Source organism: Microtus oregoni, unplaced genomic scaffold, assembly GCF_018167655.1.
Source record: "Microtus oregoni isolate MIOR12 unplaced genomic scaffold, Mior012 000038F_ref0000394, whole genome shotgun sequence".
Classification (NCBI taxonomy): domain Eukaryota; kingdom Metazoa; phylum Chordata; class Mammalia; order Rodentia; family Cricetidae; genus Microtus; species Microtus oregoni.
In genome coordinates, this window is record NW_024543097.1 from 18,322,044 (window position 1) to 18,346,745 (window position 24,702).

The 24,702-nt window shown below is 42.4% G+C and overlaps 1 protein-coding gene across 7 annotated transcripts; it reads right to left on the reverse strand.

The window, feature by feature from the left end:
* Positions 1-1,594: 1,594 nt before the first annotated feature.
* Positions 1,595-22,977, reverse strand: Macir (macrophage immunometabolism regulator). Of its 7 annotated transcripts, none has more exons than XM_041631910.1 (3): positions 22,782-22,976; positions 15,019-15,108; positions 1,595-4,067 (listed from the first exon to the last, which is right to left on the reverse strand). In XM_041631910.1, exon 3 carries the CDS (start codon positions 4,042-4,044, stop codon positions 3,421-3,423), a length of 624 nt encoding a protein of 207 aa, XP_041487844.1. In that variant the 5' UTR covers positions 4,045-4,067; positions 15,019-15,108; positions 22,782-22,976; the 3' UTR covers positions 1,595-3,420. The 7 variants fall into 7 exon arrangements, with proteins under 7 accessions (XP_041487844.1, XP_041487847.1, XP_041487845.1 ...); XM_041631913.1 differs by lacking the exon at positions 22,782-22,976 and adding an exon at positions 22,205-22,556; XM_041631911.1 differs by lacking the exon at positions 22,782-22,976 and adding an exon at positions 22,191-22,556.
* Between the last annotated feature and the right edge of the window lie 1,725 nt (positions 22,978-24,702).

The following is a 24,702-nucleotide window of genomic DNA, read 5'->3' on the forward strand; positions in this document are numbered from 1 at the left end:
ATGAAAAACAATCAAGCCCATTATTCTTTTGATTGTTTTTTAGTGTTCTCAGCTGGAAAAAAAAAAGTTATTTTTTTTCTGATGTAAAACATCAAAGAAATCTATTTCCAAATTCTTACCTAGCCTATTATATGGACCATCATTCACTGCTGACAATCCCCACTTCCAGCTTTGTGATCATGTTTATTATCTTTCCAAAGCAATCTTCCCCATCCATTTTCATCTCCCTAATCAAATAACATTGTTTAAAAAGGCAATTTCACTTAATACTTACTGCACTCTGCATTGTAAGAGCACACGGCCTTTTCTCTCTCTCCACCCAACTCTTTGAAAGCATTTATGCCATTTATAAACTGTGACAGGCTCTCCTCCTCCTTACTCTGAGAACAAACCACTTAGGCCAGGACCCTTTAAACGTTTCATGACAAAAAAGTCCAACTGGAACTGAACAAAAGCCTTTCCAAGATGAAAAGTATATGAGGAAGAAAAAGTAAGTAAAGCTAGGTTGCTTTTCTCAAGATTGAAGGCATATTCCTTCCTTGGTGGAAAGCTCAAACTGCCTTTACAAGTTAACTCAGATGCTTCTAGAAGTTTCCTAAAGTAAAATTGCAGAGACCATTAAGGAAGTCTGGGAAAAAGACACTGCAGCCCACAGACAAGCATTAAAACTTGATGAGAAAGAACAAGCTTGGATGTACCTGGAACAGAAGATCCCCAGCTGTTCAACAGTCCAAAAGATGTGCGGTTCTCAGACCATAGGGTTTCCATGTTCTGAACCCTCAGCTCCCTGGCTGTTGACAAGAGCAGCCTTGCAGCCACATATGGCTATCAACTGAGCCAGACAGAAGTCACCAAGATTCCTGTGTTATCTGTACACCCTCTGAGTCTCTAAAACTTGGCATTTAAATGTAATTTCCATCCATTCTCCTTTGTCTTCTCCCTCTCACCCCCAACCCTCTTCTCCCTCTGACCTCTTCTCCTCCTCTGGTAACATGCTACTTACCACAGGAATTCAATTCTTTGAAAATGGCTGGCCCGGAACTCCCAAGTTTTATATCAAATTATCTACAGCTATGTAACAAATCATTTTGCACACCCGTTTTTTTCCAAAGAAAAGAAAAAATTTAGAAAGTGACATATTTTTTATTTGGTTCAAGAAATGTAGGTACCTAGGACAATCTGTCAGGCACATGGTGTATCAATGAGGAGGTTGGATCTGTACCATTGCAGGAGACTGCCTTCACCTTAAAGTGACAAGGAGTATCAAACCCACATGCTTCTGTTTCATAAAACTAGAGCCTTAAAATAAGTGCTTGAGTGGAATTCTTTCACACATGTACTTGCTTGCTTAGGTGTGTTCACAGGCATACACGTGTAGACATATGCCATGGCATATATGTGGACGTTAGAGGACAACTTATGACCACTGTCTCTCCCTTTCTGTCATGGCAGTCCTGGGAATCAAGCTTAGGAGGTCAGGTTTGGGAGCAAGTGCCTCTCCCAGCCAAGCGATCTCAGCAGCCCCTTGGGTTTAGAATCCTTAACTAGCTTAGGAATGGTGTATTTCATTGAAAGCACCACAAAGTCGCGTACGTTGACATCACCCTTTTATTTCATAGTTAGAAATAATACAGTTCCAGAGGGTAAATCATCAATAAATAACGGTGTTTAATTATTAAATGTAAAAATCCCAACTCTTTGGCATCTGACAGGATTCTATTACTTGTCAAACTATTGACTGTATAGATAATAGTTAATCTTAGTGATCATTCATCAATACAATATGTTACAAAGGTGCAGTTTACTTTAAAATAGACAACAGCGGAAACTTTCCAGCCACCGAAAACTCTGATCAACTCAGTAAGACACGAAGCAGCATCTTCACGGCTCTCATACACGTTGTCACACGGCTGCCTCTATGAATGCATGATAAAGCCTCTGTTAAAGAGTTCCTGGAGTTTCTAACACTTATTCTGCTCTAAATAAAGTTGGTCATTCATTCTGGACACAGGAAAACCACAATTGTTCCAGGAATGACCCAGCCACGAATGAAAATGTGTTCTTATTTTAGTAAGTCTGATAACCCCTAAGAAACTCACAGTGCCGAAAAGAAAACATAAAACGTGTAGTTCCGTAGAGCCAGCAATGCCAAACCAGGAATAAATTGCACCTTTCAGACTGAATGAAATCGAAATGTTTACAAAGGTAAGTGACATACATTTTATGGTCAAGAGTAGTTGAGTCGCGTCTGTTACTAAAGGCGAGGAGTTATTTCTTTAGCAACAAATTAAACCAGTGTGAGAGACATAAATGGTTAGGTAATCCAGGATTAGCCCACTAAAACTGCAGAAGCACGTTAGGCTCCAGTGCTAATCCGGAAACTGGCATCTCAATGAGTGCCCTGCTGCAGAGACCTGAACCTGGACAGAGCCAAAGACGTGTTGACTGGTGTCACTTCATACTCAATTTAAGCATTTGAAAGGCAAAGTAGCCAGAGTCTCTGCTAAAGCTGTTATTCACCTACCAGAAGTGGAGATACAAGCAATGCTACGTCAACAACCCGGTGGAGAGAATCCTTTCCGTTTTCAAGTTCCATGTGGATTTTAAATTAGATATTAAGCACTAAGGATATGTTTCCAACTGATGGAGACCCCATGTCAGAAACATCCTGGGGAAGCATCCCACCCACTACCCGTTGTAAAATAAATACTTTGTATCCCAAATTTAATTTCATTAAGACACACTTTAATAATGCTATAAAGGAATATTTTACAGCCATAGAGATCAGTAACTTCCCATGCGGAAATTAAAAAAATCCATCGCCCAATAGTATTATTGAGGCAAGTGAAGAAAAGATTACTCTCTTAATCTGAAATGTTAATTGTTTTCAGTGCAAAACCAGTTATAAAATATTTAAACTCAATATTTAAAAATAAAAAGTGGTCCAATTCAGCAGTGTTCAAGCTCTAAATTTCATAAGACAAATCATTACATACATTGTATAGTAAAATACAGAGATCCAAGAAGCACTGAGCACTTCAATGGAAATTTCGAGTGAATCCTACCAAGTCAGCGACAACCAAGCAGGTAACATTCCCCATTAGAGTGTCAGAATCATAAAGGTGAAATGACTGCACCAAAACCTGTTCTAGCTAAGAAGCTATGCAAACTAACGGTCAACATTCTGTTTCCTTTGCAGTTGCGTGCTCTAGAATGGTAGCCCCCCGCCCCACCCCCAGTACCTGTGATCTCATTCCTGTATCCAAAACTTGATCCAAACAATTTTTTTTTTATGTCCCAGGAACACTCAGCTGATATAACCATCTCTAACGTGAAGGGTCATGTACAGAGTACGACAGTAGATTTTTCTCTAGCCGAGTACAGGCTGGCCTAAAGCGGTTGAAATTCGGTGGGAGCTGCTCATGTATTATTCCTAGCAAACACTCTGTCCCCTCGGAGGGTCAGGTGTTGAAGTTGGTACTGTAGCACTTCTGTGTCGGCTGGCTCCTTGATGTTCATTTTATCTAGATTGAGGTAGTCCAGGGATTTGGAGTGAGCCCTCTTACCTTTAAGAAGACATAGAGGCAAGGGCCCATGGAGGGCCTTATAAGGTTCGTAAGGTAAGGATTTGGTGCACTTGTCTCCTGAGCTGGGCATCCGCCTTCGCCTCCTGCCATTAACAGCTGGAATCTCATATGGCTGATAGTACCTGCTTCTAGTTTTATACAGACGAGAGGAGCGTGCAAGTCCTGCATCCAGCTGTTTGGAGCGCAAGGGCGGCATGGCTTCTCCCTTGCTCTCCTCCCCTCCCGTGCACTTCTGGGCTAACTTCAGGAGTTCCTCGCCAGTTGCGAAGCCAACCAAATAGTTAGAGTCCATGTGGAGGATCTGATAACCAGACACAGTCCGACGCATGGGTGAGCATGGCGTGCTAGAGCAGCGGGGTTTCTCTGTCTCCGCTTTCCCTGGTGAGCTCCCCTCAGCCACAGGTAAGGGCAGGGTGGTCAGGGGACTTCTGGTCTCCCCATTTACATCTACTTCCATCTTAGGCACCAGGCTGCACACTCCTGAAAGTAAAGAGACTCGGGTTAGAGAAGGGTAACGCAGAGCTCTGGGCCAAGCCCCTGATCCTGCCAGAACACATGGACGGAGCATGAAAAATACTTGTCTGGAAGACAGACGGTGTACAAGAGAGAGATTTCTGCCTGTCTAGGAAACTTTCCAGAGTAGGTGAGAAATGACCACTGCTATTCAAAGATTCACAGGCTGGTAAACGAGAATCTGAAGGCCTACAGAGGGGTTCAGATGAAGAAATCAGAATGAGGTACTTCTCCAAGACAGCATTCAGTTCATGCACATGGAGTTTACCTCTTGATATGCTTTAAAATGCGTTATGGACTGCAACGATGTGCAAGGACAAGTAGGCACACAGGCTTCCACAAAAAAAGTTTCAAATAAATTTGACTTGAAAATTAAATGTCCTCTCGTTGTAGAAGTGCCTCATTCTTCACACCTGTAAGTCTTTGCAACTGCGCTTTGAAGGAAGACAACAGAATATAACACAACTTACTGACCGATCAATTCACCTCAAAGCTATTCTGACACTATGGCTGGCTGAGCATTGAGAGGAGAGGCAGAAGCCATGCAAAAATTCCTCCTGGGAAATCGCCAACGGAATTCAAGGACACCATTCCCTAGTTAGAAGCCAGCCCTAAATCTACTGGGAGAATGGAAAACTTAATATTAAACATATGTACAATGAATCCAGAGAGATGGCTCAGATGTCAAGGGCACTGTTACGCTTCCAGCAGACCCAGGTTTGGTTCCCAGCACCCACGTGGCAGCATTACCTTCTGTAACGCCTCCAAATGATCCACTAACACTCATACACACAAGATCAATGGAGATCAGTCCTTAAGTTACATGTGAAATACCAAATGTCATTTATGTGAATATTTAATCATAAACATATCATGAGCACAGTTATTTTATTGTACAAAGCTTAAGACAGTACTCCTGAATCGTTTAACAAAAAGAATGATTCACAATGAATAACAGGATTGTTCATTGCAATTATGACTTTGTGTAGTTTTGAAAACATAATGACACACGGTGTCATGAATAATGGCTAGGTTCCTAGAAAACTGCAGATAATACAATTCCGGGCAAAAACATAGTAGGGAAAACAGAGATGAATGGCTTCTGCGGAAGTTTAACTTCACTTGAATTTCTACTGGTTTTAAGGAAGTATCTCCGAATACTAATCAAAATGTCACGTAACTAATTTTCATACGAGAAACTTACTGAGAAAGGCTATTATGTCACATAACTCTCGTGTGCTCTTCCACAAAACAAGGAACTAGTTCCTAAAGTTTCAGTGTTCATTTAAATTTCAGGCAGTTAGAAAACTAAAACCAAATGAAACAGAAACCCTGTGAAGTTGATTTCGACTTCCCTTCACTAGGAGACTGAAGAGGCATAAGTGGCCACCTGTCCCTACGACAGTCCCCATATACAACACAACTGAACGCTAATGTTTACGGAGATGCTGAAAGGCCAAGAACAGGCGTGCAATCAGGTCCAGTCAGGGAAAGGCAGGAACACACACACGGCCTAGAACAGTAACACTGCAGTTGCCTGCCCTCACTGAATGAGTACTGGTTTGATTTCTCCCGGGTCTGGCACTCCACGGTTTTCTACCAACCCCCTCGTTTTTACTTGCTCTATGAGCTTCTTAAAGTTGATAGTTCAAATCCTATCTATTCTGGACTGGGTGGTAATCCACATAAATGCTGTGCTGTGATGTCTACTTTGCCTAGAGTGGGGGAGGACTGCTCAGCAGGTTTCAAAAGAATGAGGCCGCAGGCATACGGGGCAAGCACAGGCTTTTGTGGTCAACAGGAATGTCAGAGATGTCAGAGTGTTCCAACACTGCACCGATTCTGCTTTACTAAGGCAAACTCGGAGCTCTTAGGATATATATTTTGAGACTGAAGATAAAGATAGCAGAATACAATGATCTAGACAAACAGGTAGAAATGGTATCTCATTTTGCAAAACCAGAAAACTGAAGAAACAAACTTTTGTATGTCATGAGATATACATTACTGTTAGATGAAAACTTATCATTAGTTAAGTTTCCAGAAGTCAATAAGAAATATCACCCAGCTAGAAAAAAAATTCTATGCAAATATATCGTTACACGTCTACATGGGAGACAATGACTTAGCTTAGGTTGTTATCAGAAGAAACAGAGGTGCCTAGTACGAGACACATAATGCATTCTACATGGGCAAACAATACACTCACTATGGAAAACATTTCTGAAACAGAAATTAAAGAACTAATTGTGTCTAATATTTTATAGCATAAATATCTAATACTAAGACCAAAGCAAAACAGGTCATCTCTCATATAAAATAACTGAATTATATATTCTTGCCCCAGATACAAACTGACTTTAAGTACCATATATGTAGTAGCTGCCTGAAGATCTTCTCATGAGAAATTCTAAGAGCTGGAAAATGTTTTGCACACTTTAGGTATCACACACTAGCACTTTAATCCCAAGTTACAGGCAGTGAGTATACTCACGAAACAGCTCTTTGGGTGGCTTCCTTCATCTCGGTGGTGCACTGACTGACATTTGAAAAGGAACATATCCGTGCTTTGATACTCCACAAGAACCAGGACTCCCACAGACTGCTTGGCATTCTTATTAATATGCTGACTGGATCAACAGTGGCTTCACGGACACTTTCACAAATACATGCTAGGCTCTCCTCACTGTCTGTACTCACCCTCTCCCCTTCCCGCCAGTCTCCTCTGCCCTCCTTAGCAGTCCCCTTTCCCCTTCCATGCCCCTCCACAAATAAGAGAACAGATGGGACAGTTATCTAACTTGTATTCCTTAACATGCTGATCCCTAGATCTCTTTTTTCTCATACATCGTTCTTCTAAAAGACATCTATGGCGCTGCACTTGAAAGCAGTGTGGAGACAAGCTTCAGAAAGAGAACACCTATGGGCAAGCTTTCAGTTTCCTCAGATGGAAGGCCGCACCGAGCGGCCGCGCAGCTCCCATTTCTCCAGTGCGTCCGAAAGAAAAGCAACGCTCTGTGTTACTCAATTCCTGAGTATTTCCTGAATGAATTTAAACACTGAGACCAAAATCTGAAGAAATAATGGAATCAATTTTCATGGACCATTTGTTAAACAGAACTGTTCCAGCTGTAGACAAGGCCTAGCCGCTTTGCTAATGCCCAAATTCTACTTTCAAAAAACTCTCCAAGTCAGCCTACTGCTGCCACAGCTGAAGACTCCGGGGTGCACAGCACCACACCTGGGGCACATCTTGAGACAGGAACTCTTCCATGGGAAGTATCTTTCATGTTGTTTGTTAGTATGCTTGCAACTCCCAAGCATACTAAGCCATACTCTTCTACTGACCCATACCCCAGCCTCCAAGTTTCTTATTTTAATAGCATTTAACAGAAAATTCAGCTACGGTGACTATAACTACATATTCTTTCAGCATTTCCATGAAAATACTGCCATGGGGCTTACTACTTTGAGCAAGTCCATTCATGACTCAGCATTTGGTTTCAGATTCTAAAAGGACCCCTTGAGACTGGATCACAAATATTCTGGTGACCATCATCACATGAACAGGCAAAAAACTACTTCTGCAGATATAATAAACAGTGAATCAAGAAATGTGCCATAGCATAGGGGGTGGGGAGATGATGCAACAGGCAAAGTGCAAGAATCAAGACCTGAGTTTAGATCCCCAGCACCTACTGAAATTAGGTGCTGTAGCATCCATAATCCTAGAGCTGGGGGGTAAGCAAGGCAAAAGAATCTCTGGGTCTCACTGGCTAACCAGCCTAGCCAAAAAGGCAAGGGCCCGGGGCCAGGAAGAGACCATGTCTCAAAAATAAGGTGGAGAGTGATGATGTAAGACACTTAATGTTGACCTCTGGCCTCCACAGCCGTATCATGGTTAAGGCCAAACACACACATACATGAACAAACACAAGAAAACAGACCCAATGCTTTTACAGTCTGCATCATTGAAGACACCCTCTTTGTTTCCCCGAATGTCTCTTAGACATAATTAAGGCAGAACACTGCAAATAAAAGTTAGAAGGTAGAAAAGGTTAATTTGCATGAACAGAAGCAGTAAAAATTTCTATGGAAAAAAAAAAGTCTAGAATAGAAAACAAAAACTATAAGGCTGGGGAGACAGCAAGCCAAATGTCTGCCTTGCAAGCATGAGAACCTGAGTTGAACCCCTGGAACTCATACTAAAACAAACATACAAGACAAGAGCTTGTAATCCAGGGACAGATCCCTAGGTCCTCACCTACTTGGTGAGTTCCATGTCAAGAGAGACTCTGTCTCAAAATGGGGGGAGGTGGACAGCAACTAAGAAACAATACAACAAGTTGTTGCTTTCTGTTCTCCCCTACATACACACACATTCATGTACCTGCACATACACACACACACACACACACACACACACACACACAGAAAAAAGATAAAAACTAGAAAAGTCGATTTGTAGTTACACGGTGCTTTTGAAACTGTGTTTTCAACAAGCAAATAGCCGGGTGGTGGTGGCACACGCCTTTAATCCCAGCACTCGGGAGGCAGAGGCAGGTGGATCTCTGTGAGTTCGAGACCAGCCTGGTCTACAAGATCTAGTTCCAGGACCGGCTAGAGAAACCATGTCTCAAAAAAAAAAAAAAAAAAAAAAAAAAACAAGCAAATACGAATTTTGTTGTTGTTGTTATTTTGTTTTGCTCTATTTATTTATTTATTTATTTATTTATTTTTGAGACACGGTTTCTCTGTAGCTTTGGAATCTGTCCTGGAAATAGCTCTTGTAGACCAGGCTAGCCTCAAACTCACAGAGATCTGGCAAATACAAATTTTTAAATGACAAGATCTTCTCAAAACAGCCAAGAGTGGGCAATGCTCACAGGTGTGACTATGTATCGGTGGCATACATGAAGAATAATTCAACTAGATGACCCTCAGTTAGCCCATACCAATCATATATTTTCACTATTGGCTACTGTAAAACTCTGAATTTTGGCTGATACTAAAAGAAAGAGATCCGGAAAATAACACAGAAAATAATGTTGTTTAGTGTTCAAAACGTGTAGATAGTATACTCCAGCTCTTCAATATTCCAAGAAGTGGAGTCTTCCATTCTTTGGGCACAAACACCAACACTGACAGTAGCCTAGGCACCATGGCACCCTGAACGAGTTCTCCAAAACGCCGTGGGACTACACAGCGGGTATACAAAAATTCTTTTCCATAAACACTGTGTCCTAACAGCTGTATTCCATTTACAAACTCAAAAAAAAATCATTGATCATTACCCTTCATTACATGTACTCATTAGCACACTATACACCTGAAAAATTTTTGTCTCCTAAAGCTTTATCTGCGAAGTCAAAAGATATGGAATCCCGTGGTTGGACTCTTGAACCAACTACGATGTTGATCTGCTTTGCTGTTCTCTCTCAACACACCTTTCTCATCTCGGTCATAAAACTTTGGTATTAGGCTACCAGAAATATTTCTTATGGTACCAAGGATCTGTGAAGTTTGGTTATAGTGTAATGCTTAAGGAGAAAAAGGACAATAAGTATTTCCAAACGGAAAATCTGACGGGAACACTAAAGAGACAAATTCAGTGTGCTACAGGTCTGGGGCACCATCCTCACACTACAGGTCTGGAGCACCATCCTCACACTACAGGTGTGGGGCACCACCCTCACACTACAGGTCTGGGGCACAACCCTCCACACTACAGGTCTGCAACACCACCCTCCATGCTACAGGTCTGGAGCACCATCCTCCACACTACAGGTCTGGAGCACCACCCTCCACACTGCAGGTCTGGGGCACCATCCTCCATGCTACAGGTCTGGAGCACCACCCTCCACGCTACAGGTCTGGGGCACCATCCTCCACACTATAGGTCTGGAGCACCATCCTCCTCCATGCTACAGGTCTGGAGCAACTGCCTCCATGCTACAGATCTGAGCACCATCTTTTCTATTTCCTTAAGGAACTGCAGAGATCCTCAAATAGCCTTAGTCCACAGACATTTCCATAGATACTTTACTCACCCAGATACTTTCCATTCCTCTCCAGCCTGATTTGATGATTATTTGATTATTTTATTATTTTTGAAACGTCTAAAAGTAATCCATTGCTGTGGGACAATGGTTTTACCCTGTAAAGATTTGTTTCTTACACTTGTTTATTAAAATGCTGATTGGCCAGTAGCCAGGCAGGAAGTAGAGGCAGGGCACAGAGAACAGGAGAATTCTGGGAAGAGGAAAGCTCAGTCTGCAGTTGTCTCCCAAACAGAGAGGAGGCCAGACACAGAGCAAGTAAGATGTGACTGCCTTGCCGAAAAAGGTACCAAGCAAAGGCTAACACAGACAAGTATTATGGGCTAATATAAGTTATAAGAGTTAATAAGAAGCCTGAGCTAATAGGTCAATCAGTTTATAATTAATGTAGACCTCTGTGCATTTCTTTGGGACTTAACGACTGCAGGAACTGGGCAGAATAGAAACCTCAGTCAACTATCCATGCAGACTGAAAGATGTTCAATTCAAATAATTCATGTTCACATTTCTATTAAAATCAAAATCTCTCTTCATCCCCTATCAGTGCAATAGCTAGAGGAAACTCATATTGATATTTAACTGTATTCCCTACAGTCACAATTATGAGAGTAGGTGTTTACTTAATGTATACTGCAGGAACACAGACACACCCATGTCTGAGGGAGAGGGAGAGAGAGAGAGTCTAATTTTGCAAGAAATTCCAAAACTAAAATGCTGAGTCAAAGAACATATGCTTTGTAAATTTTTATAGCAACTACCACAAAGCTTTACATAAAATATTCCCATCTTTTTCATAAGGAGAATAAATTATTTTATATAACCAAAAGCTAATGTAAAGACTTGTATAAAGTACAATCTATACGTTCGCCAGGAGAGTATTGTGTTTCTACTCTCATTTCTTATAAGTAAAAATTGCTTAAGAAAGGACAAATGTGAGCTAAGAAGATAGCGTGCTTGCCTTTTCCAAAGGGAAAAGATAAACAAAACAGGCATGGCTTCTAGTCTTGACCTCAACTCAGGTACTTTCACTGCCAACAGACATTTCTTGCACAGACTTATAAACTAAGTATACAATTTCCTTCAACAAATGGGGAAAATGTTTATATATACTACAAAAATATGCAGAATGCACATGTTAAAGGCAGTGAGCATAGTATGTCTCAGCCCAACTTGAATCCTGGCTGACAACACATGCATCGGAGATTCTCCAGGCACCTACATGAGCTGCCAGAAGACCACAATCTGAATGCAATGTGTACATTTCTAACGCTCTCCAAGAAACCTTATTTCCTATTAAAAATTGTGTATATTTCCTATAAAAAGGGGTAATGTTCTGAAGATATAACACAAATGTCCTGGCTTCTTAGAACTGCTCTGAAAATAACTCATACCTTTCATGTATGTGTAAGAGAGAGTGATAGAGAGCCGTGTTCATGTATATAAATGTGCATATAAATGTATGTTCATGCATGCGGACATCAAGAAAACACATCTATGGTATTATTTCTAAGAGCCATCCTCCTTGTGACTTTTTTGGTTTGTTTTAGTTTATTGGTTGGTTGGTTGGTTTTTACAGACAGACTCCCATAACCCTGATACTCCTGGAGTAGATTAGCAAGAATGGCCAAAGAGCCCCAGGGATCTACCTCTCCCTGTCCTCCCAAAGACAGATTACAAATCTGTAATTGGATTCAGGTCCTCGTATTTGTGCAGCAATCACTTTACTGACTGGACCATTTCCCAAACCTCACAATTATTTTTCTAAAAACAAAAACAAAAACCCAACTTTTTATTTTCTTGATTTTTTAAAGTTGGGGTTTAACTAAAAAAATTCACCTGAGTAATCTAAATGCTGCTTCATACGTTTTATTGTGTTTAGCAACATTTAGCAATACAATGTAAAAGGAGACATGATTGTCTTAAATACATAAAACAAAAACGTCACCATGTTAACAAAATCCTTCTCAAGGGACCTGAAATGAACAGAGCGGAACAGAGTCGTCCTCTGGCAGATGAGGACTCCTAAGCATGACGAAGAGCTTATTGGTCTATTTGATCTTAGCACTTTGCCTGTTTTACCTCCACGGCTGGAATAGAGACAAGCGGCCTAAAGTCTGGGTTTTGATCTCAGCATCCACATGGCTGTGCACAGCCATCTTTAACTCCAGGCCCAGGAGCTCAGATACCCTCCTCTGTGCATAGGTGTACATACATTTATACATTTATACAGGTAAAACACATGGACATATAAAAATAAATCTATTTTTTTTAAAAAAAAAAGTAGTTTTAAAATGAGTAACAACAGCGAAACCACCAGGTAATTTTAATATACACAAAGGTTGCCACACTGTACAGGCCAGAAAAATCCCACTCTTGTAATTTCTGCCTCTTTAAGTCACTCAGATGGAGATCATCTGTCTTACAGTCATTATCCCTGAAGCCTTCACATTTACTCCTTCTACTATACTGAAGGCCAAAAAAAAATCTGCTAATCAAACTAACTAAAACTGGATATAAAACTAAATAAATCTATGGTGAATGAGATTTGAGTTCACCTGACTGCACTTTACTTATAAAAGTATATTGAGTAACAGTTTAGCATTGCTTATAAAGATGAATAAATGCTTATTAAATAATTCAACCACCTCACTCTCAGGCAGTTACCACAGACAATGTGAAAATAAGCGTACAGACTAAGACATGAACATAATTACAACAGCATCTTTCATGCTTATCAAGACCTGGCGAGAGTCCAAACATCACTCCAAGAAACAATGGAATACCATTCAGCGAGGAACATTGTAAAACTAGGAACCCAACAAGTTAAGTAAGTTGGTAGAAATACTATATGCCATTTGATTTCATTTATGTGGCATTCTGGAAAATGCAAAATAATTAGGCCAGAAATTAATCAGTGACTGATAGAGAAGTTAGGATGGAGAGAAGAAACATACTACAAATGAAACCTTCAAGCTACACTCAAATCAATTTTATTATGTGCAAGTTATTCTTCAACCCTGAAATTAAAAGCCAGATGGTAACGTAGGGCCATGTTTTATATGATTCTCCAAAACATTATAATTTCTTGGCTACATAGTCTCAGTCAAAAGGAAAACTCAGCAGTTAGCCTGTAATGTGTCTGACCACCTTCAGTGATAACATCCCCCAAGCTGAATTACTTCATGAAGAAGGAAGTTTCTGTTCCACCCAGTCCCACAGCTGTTCACTACCAAGGAAACACACAGAGGCTTATATTCATTATAAACTGTTTGGCCCATTAGCTCAGGCTTATTATCAACTAGCTCTTACAACTTAAATTATTCCATAATTCTTATCTATTTTTAGGCATGTGCTATAGTGCCTTTCCTCAGTGCAGCATTCTCATTTTGCTTCCTCTGCCTCTGGCTGGTGACGGTGTCTCTGCCTTTTTCTCTTCCCACAATTCCCTTAGTCTGGTCACCCTGCCTATACTTCCTGCCTGGTTACTGGCCAATCAGTGTTTTATTAAACAAATATGAGTGACAGATTTTTTACAGTGTCCAAGAGCATTATCCCACAGTAACTTCACCTTTTGTAGCTCTGCTAGATTGCTACTTTATTTTAAAGAAAATACAAACAGTGTGCATAGAAACAGTATAAATGTACACTATGTACATACAGATACATATAGAGAGCCATGCAAATGTCTCCCCGAGCCTCCTGCCCATTTCTTCTAGTTTACTTTAGCTGGGCGGGCTGGTGACTGTATTCTTTCTAAATGTGCTGGGAATTTCTAAATTACCTCCCTTCCTAAAGACTAGATATTTTAGTAGTGCTTTCAGTTTTTTAAAGTGCATCTTGGAAGCTGGAGAGCTATCTCATCAGGTAAAAGCATTTACAGCCCTCCAAGAGGACCCAAGTTTGCTCCCCCTATCTATGTTGGTTGGCTCTCAACCACCTTTAACTCCAACTCCAAGGGGATTCAAGGCACTCTTCCGGCCTCTGAAAGCCAATCATATGTACAAACCCACAGACAGACATAAACAAATACACAAAATTAAAAATGAAATCTTTCGTGCGCATTCAACGGATGAAATATGATCCATCCATCTACTTAATGCCAGCACACTCCCCCATTATCCTTTTAAATCATTCTCCAGTTGCTGACCATTTGGCGATCACTGAGTACGAAACTGCCTTCTGCAGACACAATGACCTCTAAGTCAAAGCAAGAAACCACAAGGATTCAAAGAGCAGCCACTCACATTAATATAGTTCTGAAAATGCTAAAGAGCTACAAGGCTATTTTAAATCATTCCCCATCAGACTTGAAATCACACAAACAACAAGTGAGCATAAACACAGGTCTGGGGGAAGGGAAACTAAAAGATGATAAAGTGTTGCATACTTTTAAGTTACCCATAGTACGGTAAGATAGAGAGGAGTCACGTGTGCTGCCAATTACAACTACGTGAAAGTAATTCTCCTTCAGCCACCATTGCTTATGAAAACACACAAATAGAATGCATTGAGACTTGAGCAGTTTTTGGAAATTTTTTTTATTAAAACATCCCTCAGAGTTTTAAAGAGTTGAGCAACTCTTTCTACCATATATTCTGAAATACTATTCCTTAAGACCTCCCATATCTTCTAGGAATTTCACAAGAAGGAAACCATATAAAAGCGCTAAACATTTCAAATAATTTTAGCATGCGACAATCATAATCTCAATCCCAACCATGAGTCTTATGACTGTGACACACAGCTGTAACAATACATGGGCACCATTTTCACATGTTTACCTATGTAATCTTTAACAGACCCCATGACATTATGCTCATTTAATGGTTAACAAACAGAAACAGCAAAATATAACTTACCGGACTAAATCCCAGATGATGTCACTGTGCAACTTCCAAAGAGTCCCAAGGGAGCACAGGCATAATAATTTTTCTGTTCTACTCCAGATACTAAACATGAGACACAAAAATAAGCCTGTAATTTAATGAGTAACACAATTTATAAAGCAATTATATTAATACTAACTGCAAAGCAGAATGAAAGTCACAGGAGGTACTAAAATGTTTGGTACAGGGTATATGAGACACTGTAACTAATTAATTCAATTCAAAAGTTGTTTTGAGTTATTCTGGCTAAATGAGTACTCAAAAAACATCTTACGGTACTTGTTCCCCTATGTTATGCTGTGTAAACCCTACCTACAAACTAAGAGTATTTAGCTAGGTTAAATAAAGACACATAAAACACTAAAGGCTTAAATAATAATTGTACCCACTCCATTCCCACTGATGTGTTCAGAAGACTGTATAGGGGAAAAAGCAATGCTCAAGCAGGCACAAAAAGTGGATCTTAGCTGTGGCCTTGCAAAGAACTCTCCCTCCTGTGCATAAACAGCAATCTCTAAAATGAGGCCATTCATACCCCTGTTCCTCTCGAACATAGGTTATATGGATTGAGGGAACTCAGGCTGCAAGCTCTTAACAGATGTGTGATCCATTATTATACAATTAATTTTGGTGTCTACTCATTTGAATTCTAAAATAGCAACAATAAAAGTATCTTTTGTTAGACTTTTGTTAGATTGTTTGAGGCAAATGACTGGAAGGCTCTTGATAGCATGTGTGTATTTGTGTGTGTGTGTGTCTGTCTGTCTGTGTCTGTGTGTGCATGTGCACGTGCATTTATACGTGCACAAACAACCAACCATACATGCACATGTGGAAGCCAGAGGTCAACATCAGGGGCTATCTTCTTCTTTTCTATTCAACCTTATTTCTATTGGTACTGGGAAGTAAGCCCAGGACCTTGTACATCTTAAGCAAGAACTCTGCCACTGAGCTATCCTCATAAGTCCAGATTTTATTTTGTGAGATGGAGTCTCTAACTAAATTGACAGACCATCAATTTGGTTCAGCTACTAGCCAAGCAGTCACTGGGCTCTCCTGTCTCTGCCAAGAACTGGGGTTTTAAAAGTGCACAGCCATGTCTAGCTTTTATGTAGATGCTAGGGAACAAACAGGTCCTCAGTTTTGCACACCAGGCATTTCGCCCATTGAGGCACCTCCCTGATCAGAAAACATTTTTAGTGAGACAAACAAAGCAACATACTCATGGTCTCGAGCATGTCTTCAACATCATACCCCTCTCACCATGGGAATTAAAGGGAACTGTCTTTACCTCTTGTATCCCCAGTTAACTGGATTGATTTGTTAAGACAACGAAAACCAAAACAAAAGCTTCCCCAAAGTCCTTTTCTCAATGTGTAGAAGCTTCAGAGGTTGCTGAGTTTTCAAGGTTGTGCTCAACATAAGGTAGGTGGGAGCTCCTACGAGTGGCTAGGATTCATTTTATCTACATAGCTGTGTGAAGTCGGGAAATGTAGCAATGTGCTATACAACATGTTCTCAGACTAAAGACCAAAGCAAATGAAACAGGCCAAGAACTGCTAGGTTGTTATTTTCCTCCCAGCACAGAGGAGTTTCAACCAAAGGAAATAGATAATTTACTGAACTCAAGGAATTTTGCTTAATATCCAGAAATGGCTAATACAGCAAAACCATCATGATAAGAACCTTGATGCTACCAGCCATGTGGAGATCAGACATGTTCTATTTAATTTATTTTTACCACCAACCATGTTTACATTTAGCAAACAAGCAATCTGCGTAATTAAGTCTAGGACCTCCCTTTCCAATGAGGCCCGTGGTCTTAACAGAAGCTGAAGAATAGTGAAACAAAATCTGCTTCCTAAGGATAAAAATATTTGCTTCACATATTTACCCCTCAAAGAGTTACAGAATGTTGTTAGGAAATACACACTGATATATTAAGTAAATAGATTTGTGACAGGGGATGGGACTTAAAAAGAAACATTTTTTATGTCAAAAATATGTCAAAAGACATACTTTATGTGATATAATCTTTACCCCTTAAAGAAAGTATTATTATTCCCACCGTGAAGTATTCAGTTAAGTATTCCTACTTGCGAGCAGTGCATGAATCTGCATACCAACTAGCCTGGCTCCAAGGCCTTCTTCCCATTCTCAAACTTCTGTGTAAGCACAGCAGGTCACACAATAATCATGCACGTGAAAGCATGCATTCATTCATTTCTGTGGGTGCAATCCTACTCTGTTTCAAAAGGTACTTCATATAAATGTTGCATTACCTCCTTGGTGTAAAGACGGGAGGGAAACGGTTTTATTACTAGTTCCAAGGTGACGTCAAACTTTTTAAATGTTAGGATTTTACAGTATGAAGACAGAGACAACCTGTGTTCAATCCTCGGAACACTCTCTCTCTCTCTCTCTCTCTCTCTCTCTCACACACACACACACACACACACACACACACACACACACACGATAAATATTTTAAAATTTATATAATATGCTAGATCTGTTTATCAAGATGTAGAAAAGTCAGTAGTGGATTTTCTTAGTGATTGATGGGAGATGACCCACTCCATTGTGGGTGGTACCATTCCTGGACAGGTGGGCCTGAGGTCTATAAAAAAGAAGCAAGCTGAACAAGCCATGAGGAGCACGCCAACAAGCAGCACTCCTCCAAGTCCTCTGCATCACTTCCTGCTTCCAGACTCCAGCCCTGCTTGTGTTCCCATGGAATGGACTAAGATGTAGACGTTTAAGCCAAATGAACCCTTTGGTCCCCAAGTTGCTTTGGTTATGGTGTTTCACCACAGCAACAGTAATCCTAAGGAAGATAAATAGTATGGCAGGAAAAAATCTCCAACAATATTTGCAAGCTACCGCTATTCTACAGTTGGATGCCAGGGCAACACTACTTACAAAGTGAGAGATATCTGATCTAGAGTCTTACAAACTTAGATTGAAAAGCAAAAGTAAACATTAGAAAAATGTGAATGCCTTTTGTCTGCCTTATATGATGCCTTAATTTTGAATAAAGAAAGTTTTAAATTTCCTTTCAACTGTCACATAATTTATGCCAGGTATTTGGTGGCATATTCTTTCCAAGCGTTTAGAAGCACTAGAACAATATTTATACTTCCGAACATTTTTTTAACACCAATAGAAAGACCTGGTTAAACCCTCAGTCTAAAACTGAAAGCAGAGGAACCTTAAAGCAATTATCAAACATCACTGAGCTCATGATGAAGTCTAGGAAACGGTCTCTAATTTCATAATGAGCAAAGTGTAGTGACTTATTATCCCTAGTTTGCCACTGCCAAGTCAAAAATAGAACAGATCCCTCAGCAGTGACCCAAGGTGAGCCAAGTATAGAAGCATCTGCCTGGTCCTCATTTTTGCTCCTGACATTGCTATTTATGTGTAACTGAGTATCAGCTAGACACAGGCACCAGGAAGGGAAAAATGATACAGTGAAGAAAGAGACACAAAATAAGTACAACAGAGCCAAGAAATAGTGTAGTTACATACCTACTTTGAGACAGTATACAGAGCTACCCACTACAGAATTAAAGCAAAGGTTTCACTACCAACTCCCAAAACAGAGATTAAAAGCTTTAATAAAGCAACCCCAAAAATATAACTCTCAAATAAAATCATCCATTTTTAGAATGCTTTAAAAATCTATACATCCCCAAAACGAAAATGACTCTGGTTTTAACTCGGCATTTGAAGGCTTGAATGGAAAAGACTGGTTACAAATTCTTAAGACAGGAGGAAAAAAGGCATAGAAAAAAACAGATTAAAGTCAATAAACCTAAAGCTTGAAGATACAATGTTTCCAATAGCGAGAGCTGAAACAAACAGAAAGCTCCATGACATTGCTCTGTAAACTATGTGGACAGGAAACTTAAACATCACCAAGTGCAGCCAACTACTGTTGGCAAGGAAGTCACAGGTGAGGAAGAGGGGAAGACATCCAACACTGACTGCAAGAAGGCTCCGCAAGTACAGAAAGTTTCCAACGCCAACTGGTAAATGATATGTATCATTACAGTGAGTATAATAAAGTCCTTCAAAAAGAAACATGTCGGTTCACAGTTCCTACCCTGGCATAACTATCTGTGGAACCTCTTGGACCTTCAAATATCATCGGATGAGAAACATATTGCTACCCTATCCCAGAATCATACAAAGCAGTAAAAAGGTATGGGCTTTTATAAAGGAAAAGACATCTTTCCGCTTGTGGACTTTGGAAGGTGCATCCACCCAGTCATTCACTCAATGACGTAGCAGGCCACTCAACAATATTTCTTGAGTACATAGAAGCAGGGAGGCAAGCATAACGTCAGGAAACACAAACTTCATCCGTCCAACAGCAAATGGGAATAACGCCAGCAACCCCAAAGTTTTCCTCTTTCCACAAAGCAAAGAAAGTGGAAATGTTCAGTTCTAAACAAATGCTCTACTCTTAAATCCTAAATTGCCATACTTGAGGCATCAACCCACATCCACTAACTAAATATCAAGAAAAATGGCAAATTTTAACACAATATATTATATTACATATATATATATATATATATATGGAGGCACCATACATTTTAATAAATTCCACTACTAATTAAAGATGGTATTGGGAAAAGACAGAATTTCATAGGAGAAAAAAGTAGAGTATTAAGTGATGAGTTTTAATTCACCCAAAACCTGGAACTTTGAGGAGAGACCCTGGAGCAGGGGAAATTCTAGTTCAAGTAGTGAAAATGCTTCATAAGCAAAATATTTTTCTGCTCTCAAAGCCTACTCTAAAATAAATAAGGGACCAAAACATTCTTCAAGTAGAAAAACACTGTACAAAAATAAAATGGTTCAGCTGCCAGATTGCAGCAATGAGTGGAAAAGAAAATGCTTAGCCGAAGCCATGGGCTCTTACCATGGAGACCACTTCCGACCTTCCTATCTTTCCCCAGTTTGTAAAATTAAACCACGAAGTGTTTGGAAGGGCAGTTAGTAAGTACCGTGTGACTTTTTACAGGTCTTCTTTGACCTTACCAACAAACCATCAACCTTCCCAGCATGGTAAGGCGACCCATAATTGGTTTAGTAAGACATAAACGTGTTCCTCTTTCTAGTATCAGTTCTTTTAATAGCAACTCCCTTAAAGTGCCCGGCACTCATTTTGTTTCTACCTCTGCTAGTTAAAACCAAACCCACGTTACTACATCATATTCAGCTTCCCCCTAAACATGTCTGACAATAGCTGAAACCACAAGTCTACACGAAGTCTTTACAAGAATCCTCCCTCTTCTGGAAGCAGAGCCACAGGGAGACAGAAATCTATGGTGGAGATGATGCAAGTTCCAAAGAAAAGCTGAAAACTGGGTACTCATTGAGAAAATAACCAAGGCTTCAAATGAGGAAACAAAACATTAAATAGCACCTGTAAATTACTGTTCTCATCACACCAATTACTTTTAAGACTTAATGTTAAGATTTCTGTCCGGTGCTCCAATGTGGGTCTCTGTCTCTGTCTCCTTTCATTGCCTGATGAAGGTTAATATTCAGGAGGATGCCTACTGAGAACTCAAGAACAATGGCAATGGGTTTTTGATCCTACTGCACGTTCTGGCTTTGTGGGAGCCTAGGCAGTTTGGATGCTCACCTTACTAGACCAGGATGGAGGAGGGTGGTCCTTGGACTTCCCACAGGGCAGGGAAAACTGATTGCTCTTTGGGCTGAGGAGGGAGGGGGACTTGATTGGGGGAGGAGGAGGGAAATGGGAGGTGGTGGCGGGGATGAGACAGAAATGTTTTATAAATAAATAAATTTAAAAAAAAAAGACTTAATGTTAAGGTACTCTTCGAAAACACGGAGCACATAATGTTAGCTAACTGGCTGTCAGTAATGCCGGTGGGTATACCTTACACTCTGGGAGATTTATTGCTAACTGTCCCAATTACAATTAAATGAACATACCAAAAACACAATCTATGCACCAGCTCTTGCCAAAGTTATGTGGTCTTCATGCCCATTCATGAACGCTTACATTTCATCCTCTCTGTTTTGTTTATAATCCAAGGCACCATTAAAAAAAAAATTAGCGGAACCTCCATTCATTAAAAGAAAGTAAGCACAAACTATGACCCAAAGCATCCTGGATAATAACTGTGCTTTGAACTAATTGCGAGAATAAACTTTGTGAAGAGGTGGCAATCCCTAGTGTCTACATTGTTGTACCACCATAAAGTACCTCGCCACTGTCAATTTCAGGGTGGCTTTCTTGAGGAAAATCAACATAAAACGAAGTTTAGAAACCTCGGAGATCTTCTCCAGGATCTGCTCTCCCTGCTAGGAGCAGCTAACAATGTGCAGTGTTGCTGTTTCCATTCTTACTCCTTTTCAAAGGATGAAAAAGTTCAGCTCCAGTGTTCCCTGTGTCTCCCAGTCTCGCATAAGCCCGCGCCTGAGCGCGCACACATACACACACTTAGACACTTACACACAGACACACACGCGCGCGCAAATCCCGGCTTTGCAGAGATCGAGAGCCCACCCGGAGCAAAGCGGCGTGGGAGGAGAGCCCTGGAGTCTCTAGCGAGCCAGACACTTGCCAGGGAGGGGAAGCACGCGGCCGTCGTTCTCTCCGCGACCCGGGCTCCTTTCTGGCCTTGTGGCCGAGATTTGCAGATTCCACCACTAGAGCGACTTGGGCAGCTTCACAATGGGCTGCTTCTCAAGGTCTGTCCGCTGCCCGCCACCAGATGCCCTTTTCTACGCTTCCCAACCGCCCCAAAGTCCACCCGCGACAGGTGGGGCGAGGGCGGAGGTGCCCGAGACATCTGCCGCGGGAGTTTTGGGCCAGCACCGGGCCGCGATCCACAGTCCACAGACGCCACCGCCGGGTGGCCCGACCGTTCCCCGCTACGCCGGTCTCGGCCTCGCCCGCGGGGTGCAGCGCGCACAGGGCGGGCGCGATAAGGTCGTCTGGGCTCCCGCCAAGCGTTATCTGGCCCCCGCAGTAGTAGCCCGCACACCGTTGGGGACAGAGGCGCGACAGGCAGGGCAAGAGCTACTTCTCAATGGGCCCTCCCTGGGCCTGGCGCTGCGGGCACCGCTAGCGGCCGAGCTGGCATGCGCCAACGTACCCAGACTTCCGCACCTCGGCACCGCTGGAGCGCCGCTCCGGGCCGCAGAGTCTCCCCGCACCGCACGTTGGCGGCGAGCGCACGCCCGCTCGTCCGCCTGCTCGTCCGCCCGCCGCGCGCACACGGGGCGCACGCCCCCGCACACTCACACGCGCTGCACACTCCCGGCGTCGCCAGCCCCACCCCTGTGCCAGGAAGCTGCGGGCTCTTGCACCCCGCGCGGGCCCCACCCCAGTCTCCAGACCCCAGTCTGCCATCCGCACTGGGGATCGGGGACCGGCCCCCCTCGAAGCCGGTGGCCACCGAGGCTGCAATGCCAGCCACCCAGCAGGCCGGCGCGCCCGGGGCTTCTCTGCGCTGCACACACACACACACACACACACACACACACACACACACACACACACACACATACACCGCTCGCCCAGCCGGGACACGAGGCGAGGAGGAAGGGGCGGCGCCGTGCCTGGGGCTGGCACAGTGGCTCGCTGACTGGGGCACCCACACTCACGCGCGTACTCCACCCATCACCACCGCCACCTCTGCAGCACAAAAGGTTGCAGAAGGAGTGGCGGTCTCCGTCCAACGTACCAGTGATCCAGGGTTCCCGCCGGCTCCTCTAAGTCCCCGGCCGCAGAGTCGAAGCCAAGGGCGAGAGAGACGCGGGGCTGCGGCGCCGAGGTGCGGGCAGAGGCCGCCAGCCAAGCCAGCCGGGTACCCGCTGCTCTCCCACCGCGCAAGGCGCCAGCTACGGCCCGCCGTAGTCCCGCCTCCTCCCCCGCCCCCGCCCGCCTTCCCGCCTCCTCCCTCCCTCCCTCCGCCTGCGGAGGCGAGGCCGGTGAGCGCAGAGCCCGCCTCCTGCGCCAGGCTCGCACGCTCTGAAGGGCGGGCGGCCGGACGAGGCGCTGGGCGGCCCGGCAGGAGAGCGCAGGAGCGGAGGCGGGCGCGGACGCGAGGCGGCGTGATGCCACCGCCTCTCCCAGACGAAAACCCCGCGCTCCTGCCAGGGAGCCGCAGCTGGCAGGCCTGGGAATGCGGACGGCTCCCCATAGAGCCGTGTGCTGAGCTGTGTGGGCATGGCTGTCATTTGTGAGTTTCTGCTTGAACACAAGTTGGGGAGAGCAGAAGCCCATGAAGTTACAAATTATACTGTAATTCTAAAAAACAAACAAAAAAAGAAAAACAACTAAACATGGGGGGGCAGGGTGAAGGCCAAATTTCGATTCAGAGTCATTTGTTTCTCTTCTCTCTTCCTCCCCTTCTTCCCTTTTCTTTCTTGACAGCATCTCTCACTGCAGGCTAGGCTGGATTCAAGCTCCTGAGAACCTTTCTCAGAGCTCGGGTTTTGCAGTTAGTGACGTGCCATTCCCAACAAGATTTTCTTTTCTCTATTCGCAAGTCTCCCCAAAGAGGTCAAATGCGCACAGAAGTATTTGCTGACATTTATTTAGCTCTAGGTAGCAACCCTTCTAAAACACATTTCCAAGTTTACACCTCTCAACCGTTCTAATCCACCTTCTGAAGATACGGAAAACGGAAGGAACTTTCTTAAAGTCACAGACTTAATATACGGCTGAGATGTTTATGCGTTTACAAATGTAGAGTTGTGTTCCAGTCTTGTGTGATGTTTGGAAGGATGCTTTATTTGATCATAAAGGATCATAAATTGTGTCCCCAACCATATTAATAAACGTATATAAACACTGTGGGTGGATTCAAGAGATGGCTTCGGGTTTCTCTGAACTAGAAGGATACTTTCTGAATTGTCTCTTGTGTGCTCTGATATAAGTGTCGGAAAACGGAAGAAGAGTCCGGATTCATGACTGTTCTCAAAATAATAGTTACTTTTCTCCAACATGGGACACATGTAACTTGTCAGATAAAAGACCCTAGTGCATATATGTATAGGTATGTATAAGCGGTTGATTTATATAACATTTATTTGTGAGATTGTTGCGTTTTGATTTCTGTTTTTCCTCATGGGTTCCTTGGAGAAGGCACTGGAAGTCTTTTCCATTTGAATTTGTCACAGTGGTGTCTTTTATGATGTTCGTTCTTATCAGAACTTTTTATTTTAAAAACATTATATTTTATTTTAAGAAGCTTAATCTCATTTTGTCCTGCCTGAACTCATAATCTTTTCAGGAGAACCTTGTAAGTTGGCCTTTGTTCTGAAAATTCAGCATTGTTCTTTGGACAGAAGCAATAAAACCCCAACTGGCCTCCCGGTTCATTGGTCTCAAGGCTAACTCCATGAGAGAGCATTGTCTCCAACTGTGTCCTTGCTTCATGGTGCCCTGTGTTCTGATATCTGAGTTTATTTGTTTGTTTGTTTGTTTTTATCCAATCAAAAGTTAGTTTGGTTCTTGAGTGTGACAAAGAACACCTATTCACTGGACAGGCAAGGCTGACTTTAGCTTTATGTGCGTTTCATGAGAGTTCTATCTAGAGACCATTTAAATTAAATTATGTGGAGCCTGTGACGACTGTGGCTATGGGCCTGAGAAAGAGG

Coding starts and splice junctions, on each gene's coding strand:
- Macir (XM_041631916.1), bottom strand. CDS start 4,044: ATGGAAGTAGATGTAAATGGGGAGACCAGAAGTCCCCTGACCACCCTG.